The following is a 24,449-nucleotide window of genomic DNA, read 5'->3' as shown; positions in this document are numbered from 1 at the left end:
ATAAATACATGTTCTGAATAATTTCCAAATCAAAAGAGTTTTGGGAATGCTGTTGGTTTCCAGGTTCAAATAAGCAAAGAGAAGTCCATTTGTATGTTCAAAAGTGTTTTGGACTACTGATTATAAGGCTTTATTTATATTGACAGCAAAGTATAAAAATAGCAACTTTTTGCTGAAGGTTTGATTTAAAAATAAACTGAGCTGAATGGCTCATTTGAGTGCTGGGATGGTGAGTCAGCTTCATCCAGAAGGATTAAAAAAATCATCTTTGTGAAAGTGAACTTTGCTTCCGTTTCATTCCTAGGAGTCAGATTTTGAAATGCTTTTCTGGCACAAACCCTGTTTTCTACAATGGAGCATGCAGTAGCTAAAGAGTCTTATAATCATTCTGTCAATCTCCTGTAATGTTTAAACATGTAATGTTGCTTGTCAGAAGAAATCAAAATACAAATCTGTATGGAGATCAATGAGAATTTCTTTTCCAGTTCTTAGCATTACATGCATAGTTAAATAGGGTTATGTTAATTTGGTTAGCACTATTTAGATTTAGGGGATGTGGGTGGTGCTGTGGGTCAAACCACAGAGCCTAGGACTTGCCGATCAGAAGGTCGGCGGTTCGAATCCCCGCGACAGGGTGAGCTCCCATTGTTCGGTCCCTGCTCCTGCCAACCTAGCAGTTCGAAAGCACGTCAAAGTGCAAATGGATAAATAGGTACCGCTCCGGCGGGAAGGTAAACGGCGTTTCCATGCGCTGCTCTGGTTCGCCAGAAGCAGCTTAGTCATGCTGGTCATAGGAAGCTGTACGCCGGCTCCCTCGGTCAATTAAGTGAGATGAGTGCCGCAACCCTAGAGTGGGTCACGACTGGACCTAATGGTCAGGGATCCCTTTACCTTATTTAGCTTTTGCAAGCCATATCTTCCACTATACTGAGCAGCACTGGGAACCTACCTGTTCCCAGTATGTTGTTGTTGTAGTAGTAGTAGTAGCTGCAGTCAGTCATTGATGTTGTTCCATGAAAGCTCCCTTCAAGCCCATGTGCCAACCCGCAAAGAACAAAGGGTGAAGAGAGAAGGGAGCTTTTGCTATGCAGGCTGCACTATTTTGCTAAGCATACTGTGTTTTTTTAAAAAATCTTTTTTCTATTTGTTATTCTGTTTTCCTATAAGAAAAACAATAGTAAACTTGTTTCAGTGGTGCAGTGGAAAGCACTGGCAAAGTTTTGTGAAAAGGGGTAGGTGGAGCCCTGTACCTAACTGTGGTTCCCCATTGTCACCCATTGAACCTGCCCTAGTTGACATTCCTGCATTGCAGAGAAGACCCTTGGTGTCCCTTCCCACTCTACTATTCTACGATTCAGTGGGGAGAAGAGAACCATACAATGTGGTGCCTCCTACACTCAGAACCACAATTTTTTTCCCAGAAGGATACCATGGTCAACGGTATCAAAAGCCACAGAGAGGTTGAAGAGAATCAACAGTGTTACACTCCCTCATCTCTCTCCTGACACTGACCACAGCTGTTTTGGTTCCGTATCTGGCCCCAAACCAGCTTGAAATGGGGCCAGAGAATCTTCTTCCTCAAAGCATGCCTGCAACTGGGTCACCCGCCCCCAATTCCTTGCCCAAGAAGGGGATATTTGCAGCTGATCATGGGTTGCTTAACATGTCTACTCCACATATTACTTAGACAGATTGACCCTTTTGGCCCAGCAATGCATTTTGAGAGCCTTCACTCCATTATGAGTGAAAGTGCCCCTATAATGGATCCTAGACATAAGTGTGGTCTTTCTCAATCTTGTTCTTCAGTGGGCCCTGGTATCTTAATATCAAAATAACATGTGTGTGTATTTATTTAACCATTACATAATGTAAAACTACCATTACTCAATTAAGGATGTAAAAGAAAAGTAGAATGTGTTGCAAAAATATGAAGTACAGTATGCTCTTTTGCTTTGTAGCTGGTAAAGTAGTGTGCAAACATTACTTTTCCCAGCAGCTGGGAAGATGCAGATGAAGGGGAAAGCCAGAAAAAAGAAGAAATGCTCTTCTTTCTCTAACTTCCTCCTTCCACAAATTTCAGATATATTGATGAGAAGGTCAGTAGGTAATTTTGTTTATTTCATTTATGTATCTTTTTTCATGAAACACCACAAAGCTATTTCATAATAAATACTACCAATAAAACAAACATTAAAACATTTTCAAATTCAAATTCAAAACAGATACAGACTGGATAAAATCTCTACTTACAAAGCTTGTTGAAGAAGGAATTTACAGGCCAATTAGCTTAATGTTTGTTCCAGGAAAACTGGGGGAAACTTTATTAAAGGTAGAATAAGAAAGCATATACAGTGGTACCTCGGGTTACAGATGCTTCAGGTTACAGACTCCGCTAACCCAGAAATAGTACCTCGGGTTAAGAACTTTGCTTCAGGATGAGAACAGAAATTGTGCGGTGGCGGTGCAGCAGCAGCGGGAGGCCCCATTAGCTAAAGTGGTGTCTTGGGGCCCCCATAGGGGTCCCCAACATTTTTGGATCAGCAGGCACAATTTGAATTTTGAGAAAGTACTGTGGGTGTCAGTCACAGAATTGCTGTTGTGGGGAGCATGTTGTTGTTGTTTAGTCATTTAGTCGTGTCTGACTCTTCGTGACCCCATGGACCACAGCACGCCAGGCACTTCTGTCTTCCACTGCCTCCCGCAGTTTAGTCAAACTCATGCTGGTAGCTTCGAGAACACTGTCCAACTATCTCATCCTCTGTCATCCCCTTCTCCTTGTGTCCTCCATCTTTCCCAACATCAGGGTCTTTTCCAGGGAGTCTTCTCTTCTCATGAGGTGGCCAAAGTATTGGAGCCTCAGCTTCACGATCTGTCCTTCCAGTGAGCACTCAGGGCTGATTTCCTTAAGAATGGATAAGTTTGATCTTCTTGCAGTCCATGGGACTCTCAAGAGTCTCCTGCTGCACCATAATTCAAAAGCATCAATTTTTCGGCGATCAGCCTTCTTTATGGTCCAGCTCTCACTCCTGTACATCACTACTGGGGAAACCATAGCTTTAAGTCTCTGCTTTTTAAGATGCTTTCTAGGTTTGTCATTGCTTTTCTCTCTAGAAGCAGGCGTCTTTTAATTTCGTGGCTGCTCTCACCATCTGCAGTGATCATGGAGCCCATGAAAGTAAAATCTCGCACTGCCTCCATTTTTTCCTCTTCTATTTGCCAGGAGGTGATGGGACCAGTGGCTACAGTCACTGTTGTTTTCTCCCCTACCTATGTGTTGCTGGTCCTGATTATGGATATCTCTCTCTCTCTCTCTCTCTCTCTCTCTCTCTCTCTCTCTCTCTCTCTCTCACACACACACACACACACACACACACACACCAATGCCATTGCTGTCTAATAATAACAGGGAGCATTGTCCGGTACCAGGAAAAATATACAAGGTGGACACACCACACTCTCTCGCACACACTCTTTCTCACTGCACACAGACCGATCACAGACACATATAAATCTCTCTCTCTCTCTCTCTCTCTCTCTCTCTCTCTCTCTCTCTCGTACACTTCATTTATATACTTCACATATATAGAGTCATACATGCATCTCTCCCCATCTTTCACAGACCACACATACAAGCAGACACTACACCTTTCTCACACTACACCTTTCTCTCTCCACCAAAGTACATATCTCTCATCATCCACACAAACAGAGCATACTTGTGTCCAAGGCCAGCCCACCCATGAGGTGAGGTGAGGCAGTAGCCTCAGGGTGGCAGAATCCACACAGCTGTGAGAGGCAGCAGATCCGCCTCTGGTGCTTGTTGGCTGCCTCATCCACTTTGTGCCCCCTGATGCTGCTGCCACGTACACTTTTGCTTTGTTTCCAGCTTTCCTGCACCCCCCATTTCCTTCTCCAGTCTGTTTCCATTATGTTGTGGCTTTCCTCTTTCCCTCTCCTCCCTCTACCCCATTTCCTTCTCTATTTAGTCCTCCTCACTGCAGTACAGCATTTCTCCCCATGTCATAGCATGTTACTTTCTCTTCCTTTCTGTTTCACTATCAAACCATTGAGAATCCCACTCAAGTTCTGTGCTGCATCCGCAGCTGCCTCCTGATGGGTAGGCTTCCAGCTTTTCAAGAAAGCAGCTTCAGTCTCCAGGCAGTAAGCCATAGTGCAGAGGTGAGAATGAGGTCAGTCAGTGGAATGGGAAGAGGAGGCATGTTTTTTGTGGGCACTCACCCCCCACCATAGTACCTTCTCTCCATCCAAAGACAGTTAAAAATAACTCAAGGAGGGTGCAGAGCAGGACTGGAGAGGAGTGGCCTGAGCCCCAACAGAGAGGCTTGGAGGGCTGCATCCCATGATATTCCCTATCCATGCACTACCCATCACCCTTAACATACTAAAGTAGCCTTGAGTGTCATTTTCTGGTTTACCTCAGGCAGTAAAGTGTCTTGGGCCAGCCCAGCTTGTGCTTCCCTGCCACATTCAGAAAAGCTGCTGCACAGATGAAGGAAATGTCTGCTTTTTTATTTTTAAAAATGGATAAAATTCAAAGAGCTTTAAGGTACAGAAAAGACACCAATATGGTGCCTGGGGCTGATAGGTTGGGGATCTCTGATATAGAAGAACAAGTCTTGCTGATGCAGAGCCATCATGGCTTCTGAAAGGGTAAATCCTTTCTTACTAGTTTTAGTGTCAACAGGCGTATAGATAGGGGTAATCCAGTTGATGTTGTGTATTAAGGGTTTTAAAAAGCTTTTGATAAATTCCCTCATCAAAGGCTCCTGAATAAGCTTCATAGGCCAGGGAATGAGAAGTCCTCTTATGGTTTAGTAATTAAGTATCAGGAAACAGAGAGTAGGAAGACATGGACAATTCTCTTAGTTGAGAGATGTAGAAGGTGGAGTCCCCAAAGGACTGGTATTGCGAACTTTGCTTCTAAACTTGTTAATAAATAATCAGGATTTAGGAGTAAACAGTAAGCTAGCCAAGTTTACTGATGATAACAATTTTTTTAAAGTGGTTAAAACGAAAAGGGAAAGTGAGGAACTCTAAAGTAATATCTCCAAACTGAGCGAAAGGGCAGTAAAATGCCAAATGCAATTCAGTATTAAAAAAGTGTGATGTAATGCACACCGGGGCAATAAATAAATAAAAAAATGTACATATGTGCTCATGGGGTCTGCACTGACAGTGATTGACTAGCAATGAGATCTAGGTCAATCAAAAGGTAGACCCAGTGTATGACAACAGCACAATGATGACAACAGCTGCTGCTGCTGCTGCTGCTGCTGCTGCTGCTTCTTCTTCTTCTTCTTCTTCTTCTTCTTCTTCTTCTTCTTCTTCTTCTTCTTCTTCTTTACCCCACCCATCTGGCCAAATGAATTCATTCTGTAATATCTTATATATTGTAGAATAATTGAATTCATTTCTGCACTGTTTTTGGTATTTTACTGTAGAGTTAGTAATATCTCATGTACTGCTTATTCTAAATTGGAATATTTTACAGAACCTTTATAAACATATAATCTGGGAAAGAAAAGAATATCTTAAATTTCTTCATAAAATCAATTCTTCTCAGTGTAATTTCATATTTTGTTATTTTGCATTGTTTTCAGGGGGAGGTTATTAATAGCATTTTGTATTTACAGACTCATGCTTTCATACTTCTCTTCATGAATGACAGTTCTATTCATTTTAAATGAATACACCAACTGCAAACAAACATGAATGAATGTTCCTAATTAGCTGGTAACAAGAGCATTGAGTTCCTGTTTTAGAACAATGATTTGTTAAATAAATAGTCTTTGCAGCTAGGACTCTGGATCCATTCAGTTATTAAACATTAAGCAATCCTCTTCATATGAAAGTTAATGCCTCATTGCTCAGTGGATCACACAAACATGAAATACAGAGTTAGCGTTACATTTCTGTTCTGATAAAATAAATTTTACCAAAAAAATTTTTGTCTGTTTAAAACTTCAGATTTTATGATTTAAAATCAATCTAATGAATTATTAAGTGGGTGCAATTAGATTACCAAACAGAACGTTAACAAGTACATTTTTGGAAGATAATTAAATTGCATTACTTAACTATCTTATAACACCCCTCTCCCGCCCCAGTGCTTCTCAAATTTATGTACTCAAGTTTCACAGACTACATTCAGGAATGAATCACTTATTGTTTGAAGAATTTTGAAACAAAAATGCATTTAGATACAGAACTTGCGCTGATTGTTAACCATCTCAGTATTGCATTGTTAGAAACAACCTTGGGGTACATATTAAGAAGGGCAATATATAAATGTACCTAAAGAAAATTTTCTGCTGAATGGTCTTCTAGACTTTGTCCCTTTTTGCATCCCTGGGCAGAGATGACATCAAATTTTTTGGCACTCTGGTCCATGTCATTCCCCCAGTCAGTCACCACAGAGAAGGCTGGCCAAGTGACTCATATAGTCACACATACCACCATCTCAGCAGCCCCAGTACCGGTATTTGCTCTTGACCTCCCTCATAGCAGATACCAACTGACTGTCATTAACTTAAAACAACAACAACACCTCATCCAATATGTTATTCAAGAGTTCTCTCCACCCCCACTGTTATAACTTGGATGAATCTGTATTCTCATTTCCATTTGTGTGGCTGTAGATTTTAATTTTTTAAATTTCTATACTGCCCTTCATCTGAAGATCACAGAGCGGTTTACAATATGAGCTTATAGATTTCTAACCTAAAGCTGCCTTAAGTCCCATCAGGAAAAGAAGCAGGGAATAAAATAAAATAACAGATTTGTTTTCTGGCACCTGATGGTCCTGGTTTTCTAACATGTTAATGGCTTTCCAGCAATTCCCAGCTGTTTGTTTCCTCAAGAACTGGAAATCTTTAATGAGTGAGTTCATTATGTACAGGCATACGTCTAGGAGCAGATAGATGAAATAATAATTAAGGAATGGCATGTTCTCTTAGAAAATGGAGCATATTGCCCACTGGTATGGAGGGAAAGATTAGACTGTCAGCTAGTAATGAAGATAATTGCTATTCCTGCATGGCAGACAAAAAAGACAAACCAACCAACACCAACACCAAAAACTGTTGACAAGGGTAACATGTACCTCTGATGTCTTTTGAATGCCACTATTTCAATTTTGTTCCTTTACCAAGTTTAACTGCTTGTTACTTGGTATAGAGTTATTACAGCAGTCTAAAATGAATGGTTATTGAACCATTTCACTCAGTTCATTCATCATTCAAAGTTGTTTTCAGACATCTAACTGAATTTATCTAAATTATGGATAAGATAAAAAAAACACCACCTGAGGAGCTATATGTATTTAAAAGTGGGTTAGAAGTATCTAGTAAAATAAATATCAGGCTGAGACTTCTTCATATTTCTGGTGGAAGACGGTTTATGAGCTTGGTATAAGCCATATAAAATGCTTTTCAGCATGCACCATCCTCTAGGGTACCCTTAAAGTGGTAGTCTCCAGAGACTCTTATTGACTCCTAGTGGGACCCTGCAATGGAATATAAGTATGGATGCATTTACTAAGGTGTGAAAGACTCAAGTTGCCTCATTTAAGAAGTTACACCTTGAAATGTGCCTCAGAATGCTACAGCTAACCAGTGAAGATGCTGCAACAACTCACCAAGTCAGGAAGTTTTTTGTCCTACTGAAAGTTTCTGAGCAGTCTTCATGGGCTATCAGTCTCATGCAGACCACGCTGTAGTATTAAAAGGCTAAAGGACATGAAGGCATTCACAATGAATACCAGAACTGATATAAAAGATCTGGCTTAGGTGGTTGTAGCTGGTGAGAAAAAATCCTAAACATCCATACTAGTTGGAGCTAGTGAGGAATCTGTCTAGAAACACCGGAACCATTGAAGTAACAAGCTAACAAGCACACAACTTTTCTAAACTTATGCAGATTTTGGCAGTGTAATGTTCCCTGCAATTGCTGTTGCCACCCACCTGGAGGTGCTCTGAAACAAAGGAACTGATTAACTGATGACAGAAGTTAACCTACTTTCTGTTTTGTGTATGTGTAGAGAAAATTCAGAGGAGTGACAAATAAGGAATGACTCTAACAGGGCCACTGGAGCGGGGGAGAATGGATGTAAGTTGTAGCAATGTAGATTTAGGCAGAATATCAGAGAACAGTCAGGTCTCACTATAGAGAGATATAATAAGTAAGGTTCACCAAGGATCAGTGTTTGGTTCTGGGTTTTTTAGCTGGTTCCTAAATGACCTGGTGGGACGTGGGTCGCGCTGTGGGTTAAACCACAGAGCCTAGGACTTGCTGATCAGAAGGTCAGCGGTTCGAATCCCCGCAACGGGGTGAGCTCCCATTGCTTGGTCCCTGCTCCTGCCAACCTAGCAGTCTGAAAGCACGTCAAAGTGCAAGTAGATAAATAGGTACTGCTCCGGCGGGAAGGTAAATGGTGTTTCCGTGCGCTGCTCTGGTTCTCCAGAAGTGGCGTAGTCATGCTGGCCACATGACCCGGAAGCTGTACGCTGGCTCCCTCGGCCAATAAAGCGAGATGAGCACCGCAACCCAAGAGTCGGTCACGACTGGACCTAATGGTCAGGGGTCCCTTTACCTTTTTAAAATGACCTGGTATTAGGCTGAGCAGTGAGGTGGCCAAATTCGCTAGTTACACCAAATTGTTCTTCACACAATATATAGTTAAACTATGGAATTAGACAATCATGGAGCATAAAGCTATCTTTGGCTATGTATCAACTCCATAATCAGGAGGTATACCTCTGAATAACAGTTGGAGAGAAACAGTTGGCTTCCTATAAGGCCTATGATTGGCTACTACATACAGGATGTTGGATTAGATAGACCTTTGGTCTGACCCAGCAGTTCTTTTCTTTTGTTTGTGTGTGTGCGTGCTTGCGCACATGCGCGGCCACACACACACATGCGCCAATCGGAATAGTAATACTGGGCTAGGTGGCAGCTTCAATAGTCACAAGAGAAATGAAAATGTTTCCTTGTTATGTTTACAAATGTACATTATCAGCATGCTATTGAACTCTTCCCATGATTTCAAAGATGACTTTAGTTTTGTTTTGCATCAGCACTGAGCCCTTTGCTCTGTGAAATGCTTCTTTATTTTTCTGCAAGCATATGCACTCCACTGCATCATTCAGAAACACAATCAATGAACTTTCTGCTTCTGTCCACAATAAGAACATCCTGTCAGCATCTAATTAACAGGGACCATTTTCTGAACTGAGACAGGGGCTCAGCTGACTGACTGACCAGGTGACTCACACAAAGCAAAGAATAGTGTGCGTGTGCGTTTTTTTAAAAAAACAACACAAAATAAAAACATAGGGTCAAAACACATGATATGTGGAATATGTTATTTTAGTTCACATTTATTTAAAATAACAGGAAAGAAAGAGGCAGAGGGGCCTGATCAGGTTTAAGACTGTGGTGAATGAGGTTTAATATTTTACCAACATTGGTTCTGACAAAAATTGGTCCCTCAAAAGCTACTATTTGCCCTGAGAGGGAAGCTACAGGGGACCACTATTGTCAGGACTTTGGTGCAAAGGGATAGATGTTTAACGCCCCTCTATCAACACGCTGAAGTCTTGACCTGTTTAGGGAAGTTTCTAATGTTTGATGTTTTATCGTGTTTTTAAAATTCTGTTGGGAGCCACCTAGAGTGACTGGGGAAACCCAGCCAGATGGGTTTTTACCCAGATGGGTTCAAACAACAACAATTATTATTATTAACCCTGATCCCTCCATAATTATTATTTTTTTAAAAATATATCTGTGAAACGCAGTTACACTTTTCACATGTTATATCGATTTGCCTATAGGGGTTCTTTACCGCCAAACCACAGAATATCCGATTCACGTTTGTTCCAATTTAGTAGTAAACAGCAGGTTTTCTTGGGGAAAGCAGTGGGACAAGAAAAGCAAGCAAACCAACCAACCTCCCAGACCTGTGATTTGAACTCATGGGACAAATGGAAACGTGAATGGGCTCTTAAATGTTGTTCTCCAGTAGCTCCTGCAAAGGCTTTGGCAAACCCCTCTCCTTACTTTGCATGCCTTTCCTTTGGAATTTTTGTCACTAATTCATTCAGTGCTGATGCTTTGGTATGTTCAGTTGATATTGTTGCCAAGCCTACTAGTCTCTTTGCAACATTGTTGAGTGTAAGTTGTCATACGTTTGAGCTTTGAGAAGCTGTGTTCATCACTTTCCACTGACACAGGAAGTGTGGGAAGTATCCTTAGAGCAAGAAAAACACTAGGCACATTATCCAGGTGTTGTAGTATGAAGAGTACTCCTTGTGGTGGCATAGACTTTGGAAATCTTCAGGCTATTACTGTAAGTTCATAAGTCATAAAAGTACCTGTAGTCTTGTTTAATGGAACAAATCCAAATTTTCCACTCCTTAGGTATTTAAAGAGGGGTGGGAAATTTTAATTGAGTATGTAGAAAATAATTGTTCACAGATGAAAATGCTGGCAATATTAAGGAAAATTCAACAGCATAACATATTTAAAAGTGATGCAAGATAGGAGAACTGAAGCAGATGGATATATTAAAATATATAGATAGATAAAGTAAAAGAACCTTGGAAGGGGAAGGAAGGAAGCCATTGATTGTATGGTATAATTAATGAAAGATGTTTAATTTGAAATGTAAAATATGAAAATTTTATCATTTGAAACAAATCCCAATAAATGTTCTCTTACGATACCCTCAGGGTCAGACATCTTATTATCAAATGGTTTGATTACATGAACATAACGTACAATCATTGTCATTTGTTCAATATGACTAACATCAGGTATGCAGTCCAGAATAACTGAATAGTAGTTGGCTGAGTTTGCATGCACTAAAATGTACTGCTTTATAGCACCTGCTAGAAGCTGTATAAGCTCATTTTGGATATCTTTCCCTAGGTAGCGAACCATTGTTTCTTGCTCTTTAACTCTATGCAAAAGTTGATTCATGATAGGATCAAAAAGGGCTAGATATTCTACGAAAGAAAAATTCATTGCTAGCACTGTACAACTTTTCAGCTGCACCACAGAATGCCAATTTTTGCATGCCAAGAACTCTGAACAAAGCATTCAAGTGTCCCAAGATTTGTCACCAATATTATTAGTCTTGCCCGATTTTCGGCTGCTTAATATCATCAATTGTTTTTCCTTTAGATAAGCACAGTTCAATTTTTTTCAAGGTCTGATAGTTTTCTAAGTGGTCAGAATTCCTCTCATGTAAAAACAGAATTGCTCCAATGTTCTTCTAGTCTTTTGAACCTGTTTATTGTAGGGTTGATGTACTATTTCTTTTTGCTGAACACCTTACAGCAACCCCCCCCCCAAAAAACCCATATCTTTTGAGACTGAATATAGTCTCCCTTTGTAGGGTACAGTATAAAATATTCTGTTTCTTAGTCTTTGGGGAAATCATGTGATACCACTTTGCTATAGGTGCCAACTCCCTGGGGCCCTGGGTGCCTGAATACCCACAAAATTTCCCATGAAGAGGCCGGGCACCCACAATTTTTGGTGCCAGGGCCATGCACACTGCATGGCACCCATGGCCTGGGGCACCCACCATTGTGGGGCCTAGTTGGTACTCCTGCAACCTGCAGTGGTGCATGCTGTATGATAAACTGTTGCAAATTATCACAATAGTTTTGTCCATTTAACAGAGTCAGGCACAATACCATCTTTTTCAGACTTTGCAGTACTCTCACTTTTCTTGACATCCTCTTTTTCCTCTGGGTGTATCCCCATATTTGCAAATCTTCTGTCTTTATTATTTGTAGTAGGAGCACCATATCTAGCTCCCTCAGTGCTAGTTTCAACAACAGTATACAGTGGTACCCCGGGTGACAAATGCTTTGGGTTACAAACACTTCGGGTTACGGACTCTGCTAACCCGGAAGTAGTACCTCAGGTTAAGAACTTTGCCATAGGATGAGAACGGAAATCATGTGCTGGCGGCGTGGTGGCACCAGGAGGCCCCATTAGCTAAGGTGGTAGCTCAGGTTAAGAATGGACCTCTGGAACGAATTAAGTTCATAACCAGAGGTACCACTGTAGTCATATGCTTGTTCTTCAATTGCTTTCTGTGCACAAATATATTTCAGAAAGAACACCTCTTGCTTTACTTGCTCCTTAGTTTTTCTTCCTTTTGTTTGTGGCACTGAGTTCCAGATGGTTGTTTTGTATCAGCCATAGCTCACTAGAAAAATGAATACACTTTCTAAATAAGATTAAGATATGACTGGAAGATTTAAAATTAAGTGCATTTTCACAATCAATCAATCAATCAATCACATAACCTCTAATCAACTCTATGGTCTAACAGTTCTAATATATGGATTACTTAAAAAATGATAAAATTCTTCAAAATATAAAAGAGAAGAAAAATATTATCAGAAGTTTAGAAGATATAACAAAATCTAATCTGTTTAAAATTGTGCCACTCAAAGGTCAGTACTGTGCCCCTCTGAGGTCAGGACTCAGGCCTTAGTAGGCTGCCTAGATTGCCTAATGATAGCATCTCTGAGGTAGCTAGTGTATTGCTTTCGAAAAGTTGCTAGAATACAGCTTCTTATGCTCCAGCAAATCCAGTTGATAGTCATCAAGCCAGTGGAGTCTTCTGTGTTCTCACTATGATTATCCAGTCTTAACAACTGAAAAGGTATGTAGGGAAGGAGGTAGTCTTTCAGATATTTGCAACTTAAAGGCTCAGAACCTTGAATTGATTCCATAAATGAACTGGGAACCAGTGAAGCTAAGTTAAAACAGGTTAAATGAGTTCTAAATGGAACCCCAGCCAGTAATTTGCCTGTGTAGAATGAGTTGCAATAATGGATGCATTTGTTCCTCATTTCCATCTGAGGCAGGTATCTCAGAATATCTGTTGTGACTTGCTCTAGAGCAGTGTTTCCCAACCTTGGGCCTCCAGCTGTTTTTGAACTACAACTCCCATCATCCCTGACTAGCAAGACCAGTGGCAAGGGATGATGGAAATTGTAGTCCAAAAACAGCTGGAGGCCCAAGGTTGGGAAACACTGCTCTAGAGGACTACCTGTTTGTGTGTGTGGTCACCGTGGGAGCCATGTGTGTAATAAAAGTTGTTTTGTGAGTTCTGCAGGTATAGCATACCTTCTCCCAGTCTTTTACAGATGTGAACCATCCAGGCCAGTAGTACTGACTTTGGACTATTTGGGATAGCTTCTCTATTCCCAAATATACTCCTGCTTTGCTGCAGTTTAGTGCTTCAAAGATATTCAGGACTGATCCCTGTGGAATCTATTAGTGTATGAAAAGGCATGCTTCTCAGTGCCCTTTGACACCTAACTAGTAGCCCTTGCTATAGCCATAAATCAGGCAAAGCCTTTTTGTACTGAAGCAAATTTGGGTTACATGGTGCCTCAACATGGAACTCTTGCAGGGTCCTCCCGCCTTTCAGCTTCTTAGGCATGGAATAATTGAATCCATGACTTGGGCTTCTTTTAAGGCGGTGGCTCCATCTCCTCCTCCATCATCATCATCATCATCATCATCACCATCACCATCATGAGATTCCTCCTTCCCTTCCAGCAGTGGTTTCTCCTGGTGTCAGGGTTATGGTTAAAGTATCAGTATGTTTTCCCATGTCCCGGGAGTCCTTGTTAGCATCATCTAGAATTGACCATCTGGACAGAGCATGATAATTTTTGTGTTGTTTTCTTGTGCAATGCTTAATCTGGTACTGGAACTGAGCCAGGTGTTCAAGCCAATGTGCCAACTGTCCCTGTGGCTCATGGAAGTTATGAAGCCATTGAAGTGAATTGTGATCTGCCCTTAGCAAGATTCCCCCCGCCCCTGAGGATATGTTGAAAATCTTAAGTAAATGTCACTATAGCCAGCAGCTTTTTCTCTGTAGTGGAGTGGTTTCAACTTTCCTGAGGATTCTGCTAGCATATGCAGCCATTCTCTCCTTATTGCACCATCTTGTTATATTAGGACCACACCAATACCAGTCACTGACATTTGTACCCTGAATAAATGTTAGGTGGAAGGCCTGGGTAACCCAGAAACAGCCTTTGCTTTAACTTTAAGAACACTTCTTATTAAGTTCTACTGGTACATTTGCTCTTTCTCTGATAATTTGTGTAATTGCTAAACAATTGTGGCAGTTAGCAATAAGTGTATAATAAAAACTTAGATAACAATACTCCATACCTTAGTGATTGACTGCAGTGTTGGCTGAGATCAAATGGCTTCTACTTTGTCAGGGTCTATTGTATCCCATCTTTGGAGATTATACGATTTAGGTATCTTACTGCATTTCAAACAAGTAGCAGTTTGCTTTTCAAGTACAGGCTTAATTTTCAGCAGGTTTTCTTCAAAAGATCTCCCAATGACAATTATGTCATCAATATATACTAGGAAATATATGTCTTGTAGGTTTACCAAGACAACAACCACCAATCTTTGAAATATTCAAAGAGTGCTAGAATCCAAAAGGCATAAATTATAAAAAAATCCCTGCTTGTTAGTAGCTTCCGTCAGTCATCAGGGCTTCCTTCTACTTACCAGTAGCCACTGGCCATATCCAGGATAGAGAATCAATATACACTTGCAAGTAGGTCTAGGGCAGAGGTGTCAAACTCAAACTTGCAGCCTATAAGCTGTATCTGCCCCTCCCCCCAACAATTTAGCATGTTTTTTAAAAACATATTTTTCTGTAAAAAAACACTTCCCAGCAGGTGGCACTGTTGAGTTCCACCTTTGCGCCAATGAAAGGGGAGATTTCAGTGTGCCATGGGTGTTTATGTCATTTTTTTTTTTTTTGGTCTTTGCAAAATCTTCCCCTTTCCCTCTAATATGCATGGGTGTAGTGGGGGAGGGGTGTCAGCCACCCCTCTAAATAAAGTAAATAAATAAAAATACTTGGCTGGCTAACCTGTTGTGTCACTGATAACTCAGTTCTGTCCCCACAATAAATCCTGGCTATGCCCATGCTAGTATGGTGCCAATGTTTGGCTATATTGCTAGTACTTTGGCAGCAACATCTTCATAACCACCACAACTGAATGGAATGCTCCCAGATTTGTCCCCCAATGCACAACTTGAGATTCTGTTGTCACACTAGACATTAGTGCTGGGATATAGTCTTTCTGAATCCTGCCTATGGTTTGGGCAACAAGAAATTCATGTGGGCCTAATGATATGCCTTCCTCTCACTCCCACCCTCTTCCAAGTATATTTCACTTTTTGAGGATATTGTTTGTTCCATTGTAACTCTTTATCTCTACTTTACCTCATAATGGGTGTCGTGGAAAGCATTTTATATTTCCAGAAGTGGCTGGTACAGTTCTGTGAAGCCACACTCCCAACACTGGTGTTGTTACTGCTTTCTGGAATGGTTTAAGGGTGGGGTCGTGGTGAGTTTGGGACTGTGTGGGCACACTGATAGAAGTACCAGATTGGCTATGACGGGACACCCATAGAGCCCTAATCTTCCTGATGTCCTGCCTGGGTAGCAGGCAACAGTGCCAGTGTTGGGAAGATGGCTCAATAGTACTACTCCACCTGCTGGCTGCTCCTGTATCCTACACAGTACAAAGGTCCTTAAAACTCAGGTCAACATCATACTGATTAGGGGAATTCAGTTCCCACTATGTTTCTTTGAAAGCTGTGACCAAACATTCACAAGATAGACAACATGTCTAGGATGCTGGTGGTTTGCCATATTCACATGACTCTGAACTTAGTCTGGTTTGCAAAGACTTCAGTTTCTGCCAGTCATCTTTAGTGGTGCTTTCTAGAATTGTGCATACACAAGGAAAATGCCCCAGAATCAATCAAAATATAAGATGGAGGTCCATAACTTTTATTTTGACTCTATCTTATTGGTTTGCAGGATATATTAAGTGAGGCTTGCCAGTTTCCAGGTGGAAAGTCGTCTCATAACTCTCACCTGGTGAAGTTTCCTGGCATCTTTAAATTACATTGCTGTGGTGCTTATGTTTAAAATGATATTTCCTGCTAGATTTTCAGTAAAAGTCTTCTAATTCGTTTCTCCCAGGAAACTGTTTGTGGTGGTGTGCTTTGTCCCATTGGCCTGCCCTCATGTTTTCTGCCTCTTTGGGTCTGCATGGTTTTCTTGCTGCTTTCAGTTCGCTGATAACATGCTACACACTACATTGCTTTCATGTATTTATCAACTCTGGGAGTTTTGACTTTCCTGTAGCTGCAGCAGTTTCTGCTTTCATCTCATGCACTTTTGCAGTTGAAGTGGTGCTGTTATCAGGTGTTTCTAGGGTATGTTTAACGTTGAGACTATCTCAGTGACTTCCTTCATATAGAGAGCTTTTTTGATTTCCCTCAGCTACATGGGCCATAAAGTGACTTTTAGTGAGGAAGCTGCCATTATAGTCTGGGGAAATTGGCAGACTAGAGTCTCAGGGAATATCCAAAATTTTGGAGAGGTTCCTTTTCTGCTTGCCTCTCATTACTGAAAGGTGCTTGATTCTAATAAGGAAGCATCTGCTCAAATACAACGGCAACATGTGGCTAATGGAATGTCATCCAAAATTTACAATTTCCAAATAATATCCAAATAATATATATGTCAGTCCATAACCAAAGAGTAGTCAACGTAATGAGTTACTGGCGAGGAACACCATGATGTAGGCAGGATGCCTTTCAATGTCCAAGAAGTATTGTAGTGGGTGCTCCAACATAACGAATTCAATAGCAATCAGCAAACAAGCGGAACAGTATATCTGGATTGGATCAACTGTTTTGAAGATGACTCTTCATCAGCTGATGATGAAATTAAATACATTACATACAATGAATGCTAACAAAAATAAAACTGAGCAACCTGCATAATGAATAAATAATCAATAAGGAATACATACAAAGTAATTTTTAGAAGAACTTAGTTATTCACAGGTGTGTCAAATAACAAATAATTAAGAACAAAGTAAGAAAATTTAAAGGTACAGTATATCAAATCTGGCATCACAACGCAAGCTGAAACCATAAAGTTATTGCAACACAGGGGTTTGTTTTTGTCACTCTAATCAGGAAGCAGGCAGGGATAAAGACAAAACAAAAACATAAATAAAAATAAAATAAAGCAGACAGGTGTGCACACACACAGACTTAGAGGTAGACAGACACATACAGGCAGTGACTTTAAGAGTGAAAAACAGCATGCCCCCCTCTTCTGTGGAAATGCTGCCTCTTACTCTTAAAGATCAGGCAACATTTTTATTATCTTTGATCTTGGCGTTGTTGGACCACAGCGCTAAGGTAGGAGAGAAACATTTGCCTGCTGCCTTTTACTGTCAAAGAACAGGAAGAGGCTTAGGAATCTAAGATGTTAGCACTGAGTGCTTAGATTGGAGTAAGTAGATCATGTGATTGACTAGTGATCATGGTTTGACCAAAATGGCTTCAGAGGCCAAATTCAGAAGCCCGGTGGGTCTAATTAAGCTTATGAATTGGAGCCCCCCCCCCACTTGCTGCGATGCATTCTGAACTGAGGTGTAGGTTTGTAGATCCCTTTGTGTTAGGCCTCTGAATATCTTTTGGGCTTTGCCTTGCAGTAGAAAATCAAGGAAATGAAGCTTGATGGCCTTATTCCAGTTATTTGTGTGTGTAACTCATTCAGCGTGATTTTTCCAGCTGACCCAGCTTTGACTATTTCCATATCCCTCTAGCATGAAAATAAGCTGCTGTAGTAATTGTCTCCATTGCCCTGTGCAATTTCACCAAAAAAAAACCTCAGGGGTATATTGAGTAGCAGATGGTATGGTGGGGTAACGGTGTTCATTCGACCTTCCAAGAGCTGAGTGGCTGCTGCTTACCAAGAAGGAGACGGAGCGGCAAGATGGCAGGGAGGCTGGTGTGGCGCAAATACACCCGCAGGAGCGCCATATAGCCTCCACCAATGGATTTGCACTGCATCAGCCTCCCTGCTGCCTCTCCCTCAGATCAGTAGCTAAAGGTACTTCATCAGGTTCAAAAATCACACTGACTTGTATCTGAGAATTAATAGTTGATTTGGTGGGGTAGGTAAAGAGGAAGACTTGGTGCCACTTTAGGGGATGGTATGATAAAAGTACTGGTTTAAAAGTGAAACAGTCTAGACTTTCCTGTTCATTAGTTCAGCTTCAGCACTAAGTGAGGCTCCACATCTTCAGGGCATTTCCCAGAGAGTCACTTTAACTAGCGACAAACCCAAGGCTACCTTTCTATCTAAACTGCCAGCATGGTTCTTCTTTTCACATTTTGAGTCCCCACTGGTGCTTCACTAGCCTTCCTACGCCTGCTCCCAAGCTACATTATTTGTTTGTTTGCTTGCTTGCTTAAATTGATTTCCCCCTGTCACCCTAAGGTCCCAGGTTGGGTTACATTAATTTAAAACCAATATAAAGCACCTTGCAATAACAAAAATAGGATGGATCCTAAAAACATACATCTTAGGTGTCAAAGACTACAGTAAAGACTTATTGTCTGTTTTCTGTCTTTCTCCCTGCTTTCCCTCCCTTTTCCAGCAATACAACTCTGTTCCCTTGGTCAGATATACAGCTCACAGAAGAGACTGTTGAGAAATGTAATTTGACAGTCTCATGCATTACATTACACCTGGGCACTGATCATGCTGGCTGGGAATTGAAGCATTGCCCTCAAGATCCCTTCTAACTCTACAATTCTATGATCCTAATTCCAACAAAATCTGAAGGGCAGCATGTTGGCAATACTTGCCATGCTAGCTCATAGCATCATGTACAAACAACAATTGGAATTTTACATCCACTTAAGGAGCTTCCTACATTTCTGAGGCAGAAGCATGGGACACATTTGGCACTCTTTGTACAGGAAGAGTGACTGGATTTCAGTAAATGAAGACTAGCATGACCTAGCATAGCCTTCCCTGAACTGGTGCTCTCAGATTGGGGAAGGCTGACCTAGCATATGGTATGGCTCTAAACACACAGTGTTTAGAATATTTTGCTTGCAACATTGTTAATGAAACATTGAATTTTTAAAACATTTCATATGAAAAGTGTAACAAAATAACAAAATATAAATGGAAGTTGTCTGTTAGATTTGAGAATGCTTTGTTAAACTAGGGAATGTGTTAACTAGTCTTGTTCACACTTGTTTGATTAGATTTCATGTGGAGGATGAAATTTAGCTTTTATCTACTTGCTCTTAGGATTCGTACACCGTTGTGTGCTTCTGATGATTATTACAACAAGGATCATCACAGGCTGAAAGCAGTTTGAACCAAGCATTTCATCACAAACTTAATGTATTTACTTTACAGAGAAACAGAGAGATTACTTAGTGATTAACTCTTCTACAAATATGTGAAGAGATGCAAAATACTTGCAATTTGTTCTGTTTCATTAAATTTTTAAAAATATTTTTATTTGTAGCCCTTTTTATTGTTTATAGTGACTAAAATAATGTTAAATTTAATATATTAGTTTATGGTTCAATATATGCTGTAGGTCACATAGCTAATTAAAATAATTAATTTTCATTATTTAAATTTATTCTGTTGAAAGAACTAGGTGTTCATTATGAAATGTCACAACAGTAATTAAGAATTTTAGGTGTTTTTTATTTTGTTTTATTTATTAAATTTGTATACCATCCTTCATCTGAAGATCTTTGTGATATTGTAATAATATCATTAGCCTAGTGGAAAACTTGTCTAGATACAAGTTTTGGCAAGTGAACAGGGAAATGACAGCATTCTTTCTGTTGCCTGTCGAGTGAAAGGGTGAGGACTGCAGATAGGATTTGTGTTCTAGTACACTGCACTCAGCTGCACAAACTTATTTTTTTAGGGTGAAAGAAGAACAAAAACCACAAGCGACACAGTAAGTAAAAAAATCTTAAAAGTGTAGTGGGCTTGACTTCTCTACCTTTGCCATATTCTGCTTTCTGCACCTTTTGATGGTATTAGGTTTCACTAATATCTGATAGGCTGCTGGTAGTCATCTGCTTTCTGATTGGCTTGTAAGAGCTGCTTGCGGCTTCTTACTTCATCCACATATTAGCTGGATGTAGTTTCTTGCTACCTGCTTCTGGACTATTTAAATGTAAAACTTTATTTCCCCTTACATCCTATTAGTGGCTGACTTAATTGCAGTGAACATTCCCATTGGCTTTAGCTTTTCTGCCTTTATATGACTATTATTATTGGGTAAGAAAGCATTTATGCTAGTGTGATTTTATTTGGTTATTCAGTCACATTATTTGCTTATTTAAACAGGTGGTTTCCCTTTAGTGGGATCACTGAGCTGGTAAATAACGTTCTTCAGCCACAGCAAAAACAACAAAATGAAAAGGAGCCCCAGACGTAAGTAAGCCGCTATCTGTAGACTAAGTACTGCTGTAGCATTAAAACATACCACAGAGTATGTTTAAATAATATATAACATCCTTATAAGAACATCTTTCAAATTGAGGCTGCAATCCTGTGCATGCTTGCTGGGTAGTAAATCTTGCTGAACTCATTGTGACTTACTGCTCAGTTAGCATCTATAGGATTAGCTATATATCTGATTCTGCTTTTCAATCTTTAATTGGCAAAAGGAAATTGAACCTGGCTTCAGGATTGGTTGGTTAGGAATGCTTCCTGCTCTGTAGGGGACCAGCTTCTTTCATGAACTTCATGCGCAGAACTCCTTCAAAATTAAGATGACTGATATGCATGAAGAGCTTGAATTTTCAAATCAGTTGTGTGAATGCCCCTAATATTTATGTACACATATTTACCTACATCATCACTGTGTCATTCCTTTACAATATCTGTCAAGTTGCAAGGCAGATATTGTCTTCTGTGTTTACCATCATGCATAAATGGATTTCCCTTAATGAGAACCATATAAAAAATGGCTCATTTTTTAATTTAAAGATGTGATGGTTGTGACAGAAATGGCAAAGTTCGGAGACTCAGACTTAAGCTTAATCTAGTGTTGGAGAATTATACATCAAGGATATTAAAAACTGAACATATAAGGGTACATTGAGTATTACTTTTAAGTTTATTTAAATGGCGCTCTCTCTCCCTTATGTCAACCAAATAACTATTCTGAAGCATCAATATTATTTATTTATCTGCTAGTAATACAAAGGCTAAAGAGAAATGGGACAAAATGTTTTCCCCATCACACCTCTACTGGTGTGTGAGAGTTGTCCTTGGATCTTCCTGAACATGGTTGATTGTATTGTATATTACTTGGGCTTTGCAACTTGATTATTGTATTTAAATAATTTTTTATAATTAAAAATTCAGGCTGTGAATTAGAGTCCTACATGCAGGTAGTGTACTTATTGTTTGACTGAGACAGATAAAAGTTCTGTTAGTTTTCTTGCTATACAATGGAGAAGCCTCAATTTAATGTTATTGATTTAATGCAAAGTGATTCTTTTGAAAGCCTATTAATATCTTTTAGTGATTTTTTTCATACTGAATTTATTTGAAAATCTTTTGTTTTCTATAAATTTGATTATAACTTTATCACTGAACTACCCTTCTAACTTTTGCCATTCCTTAAGGTCTGTTCTTTTTTTTAATTGATTCTTAATTCCAAATAACAAAACATACCCATACAAGGAAAACAGAGTTTAGTAACTGCACAGTAAAGAAAGAAAAATAGCGGCTATGGCTGTAGTTTTAGATGTTTCAAGAACGGCAATCAAATGAAAATGTCTCTCCATAAGTTTCCATGAGTTGATGAAGGATGAAAAGCATGTTTCGATTGTCTTAACAAAGTCAATAAAAGGATACCATGTCGTATAGAAGGTGTGATTCTTCCACTTGATCAATATTCGTTTTGTGAAATGGTTAATTTGTTCAAAGCAAGATATCTCATACCTAGGAAATCCAGGCCTCAAAAAGATTTGCATTTAAAGTTTTCCCATTTTTTTGCAATCATTAATGTAGCTGCAGTTAATAAACGGGGGATGAAGTCATTATCGGTTATGTTATTAATCTGAGAAGTAAAATAAGATAATAGGGCTTATTTTGGGTCTGGTTGTAGCGATTGCCCAATCATTTAAATTAATTAGTTGAAAAATGTTCTCCCAAAAGGGAATAATTTTGAGGTTGAACCACCACATGTGTGTACTAGAGAGCCGAGGAAATTGCATTCCCACTAGCAAAGGTTGAATATGTTGTGATTAATTCCATATAGTCTGTCTGGGCACATGTACAGCAATGTGATATCTTTAAAGCATTTTTATGACTCTTTCAAATTTGCTGACCCTGTATCTTTGGAAGTATCTCATGAAGTATACCAATCTCCACCTCTGCATTGGAGGAAGGATTTTGTATCAGTATTGTGTTTCTTTTTATTATTATTATTATTTAGTTAATGTGTGTCTTGTAAAAAAAAAAAAAAGGTGTGGGTTATCTCACTTTAAAGCAGACCATATCCCTCTTCTTTTATTTGGTGTACTCAGGTCATTTACCTTGCAAGTTATTTCAGTTAAGTGTGGCGCTATGAGATTAATTTAAAATTGCACAGCATATACCAGGCAATAGATCTATTATGCATCATAGTAATTTCAGTGTTATTATCATATTCCATCAGTACAAAATAAAGATGCCATTAATTCCAACAGGGATTAACTTCAACATTCAAACTCTCCCTCCCCCTGCCCTAATCCCCCAACCTTCCCAACAGAATAATCCCTACACCTCTGGTTGGGAGCAGAATAGTCCATCTCTTCCTTCATGCGCCAAGTGCTCATGAATTAAGATGAAATTGGGGGTATACCAACAGCTTCCATCAGAGCTGTGAAACAAAACATACATTACGATGATAGTTCAGGAATATTAAACCAGAGCTGTAAGCAAATGTATCTGCAGAGGCAGATTTGAGGCATTGCAACGGGTTCCTCCACACTGGACACCAAGCCTAGGAGGCGCCACAGGATGTTGCAACTATGATGTAGTGAATTGAACAGAACTGAAGGTGAATTGTGGCCTTACACAGGGTCTCAGTAAAATTTGAAAGACCTTAGTTTGCCCTGATGTATGTTGGTTCAGATTGCTAAAACTGTAGAATTAAAATATTCAGAAATATGAGACTAACTGCGGGTTGCTATTAGCTACTCAACAATCACAGGGTGTTAATTCTTTCTTTAGAAAAGCATTTTAGCATGTCTTGTATTTCCAGTTTGTTTTATAAAACCACATTCCTAAGCAACTTGGAAGTTCCCTTGAAATTAAAGGTAAAGGTAAAGGTACCCCTGCCCGTACGGGCCAGTCTTGACAGACTCTGGGGTTGTGTGCCCATCTCACTCAAGAGGCCAGGGGCCAGCGCTGTCCGGAGACACTTCCGGGTCACGTGGCCAGCGTGACATCGCTGCTCTGGCGAGCCAGAGCCGCACACAGAAATGCCGTTTACCTTCCCGCTGGTAAGCGGTCCCTATTTATCTACTTGCACCCGGAGGTGCTTTCGAACTGCTAGGTTGGCAGGCGCTGGGACCGAGCAGCGGGAGCGCACCCCGCCGCAGGGATTCGAACCGCCGACCTTTCGATCGGCAAGTCCTAGGCGCTGAGGCTTTAACCCACAGCGCCACCTGCGTCCCTTCCCTTGAAATTAGTCATTCTTAATGCCATATGGATTAATTGTGGAGTTAGATAAACACGTAATCTTATTTGTTTCTATGTTAATTATTCTAAATGACTAAAATCTGAATCTTGTATGAGCTGATGTGATATAAACAGGTTTATGTAGTGGTTACTAGAGCCTCTTGAAACTGGTAGCATGTAAGGCAACCAACCAACAGTAGGTGGAGCCAGAACCAATGACAAGCAGAGTTAACCCATTTTAGCTTTGTCCTCTGAATATTATGCTATGTACGAGGGCAGGGCCAAGACATTTTGGCACCTGAGGCGGATCATAAACTCCCACCTCCCTCCCCACAAGGGAAGAAGGGGTGAGTGAAGATCTACATCACTATCAAGGTGGGACACAGTAAACATCTGTGTTGGGATCTGCTGTCCTTGTGAATACTGCCACCTGAGGCAGTTGCCTCACCTTGTTTCCTGGGTGGGCTGGCTCAGCTATGTGCAGTTGTTTTTATTTTTATGTATAAATAAAATGGATTGTCACACCTATCTGCATTTTGGGATTCTCCATGGGGCTATGGGTATTGGGATTCTCATGATGAGCTCATGTACTTCCAAAAGAACCATTAGACCAGTGTTTCCCAACCTTGTGCCTCCAGATGTTTTTGGCCTACAACTCCCATCATCCCTAGCTAGCAAGACCAGTGGTCAGGGATGATGGGAGTTGTAGGCCAAAAACATCTGGAGGCACAAGGTTGGGAAACACTGCATTAGACCATGATCTGCTAAGGTGATAATCACACATATGGAGAGGAGTGCAGTATTGTGCCTCCTGTCC

The 24,449-nt window shown here is 40.2% G+C and overlaps 1 protein-coding gene across 22 annotated transcripts in view; it reads left to right on the top strand.

The window, feature by feature from the left end:
• Positions 1 to 24,449, top strand: part of RIMS2 (regulating synaptic membrane exocytosis 2) — a 348,435-nt gene that overhangs the window by 23,943 nt on the left and 300,043 nt on the right. For 12 of the 22 annotated variants that reach the window (XM_083748894.1, XM_083748872.1, XM_083748869.1 and 9 more), the window contains exons 2-3: positions 19,872 to 19,904; positions 20,300 to 20,386. The exons of the other annotated variants lie outside the window; for them this stretch is intronic. In XM_083748894.1, the coding sequence (XP_083605020.1) occupies positions 19,872 to 19,904; positions 20,300 to 20,386 (120 nt within the window). The remainder of the gene's footprint in view (positions 1 to 19,871; positions 19,905 to 20,299; positions 20,387 to 24,449) is intronic. 22 annotated transcript variants of the gene reach the window in all.

Source organism: Podarcis gaigeae (genome assembly GCF_964106915.1).
Source record: "Podarcis gaigeae genome assembly, chromosome: 7".
Classification (NCBI taxonomy): domain Eukaryota; kingdom Metazoa; phylum Chordata; class Lepidosauria; order Squamata; family Lacertidae; genus Podarcis; species Podarcis gaigeae.
This window is presented reverse-complemented; position numbering and strand designations above follow the sequence as displayed.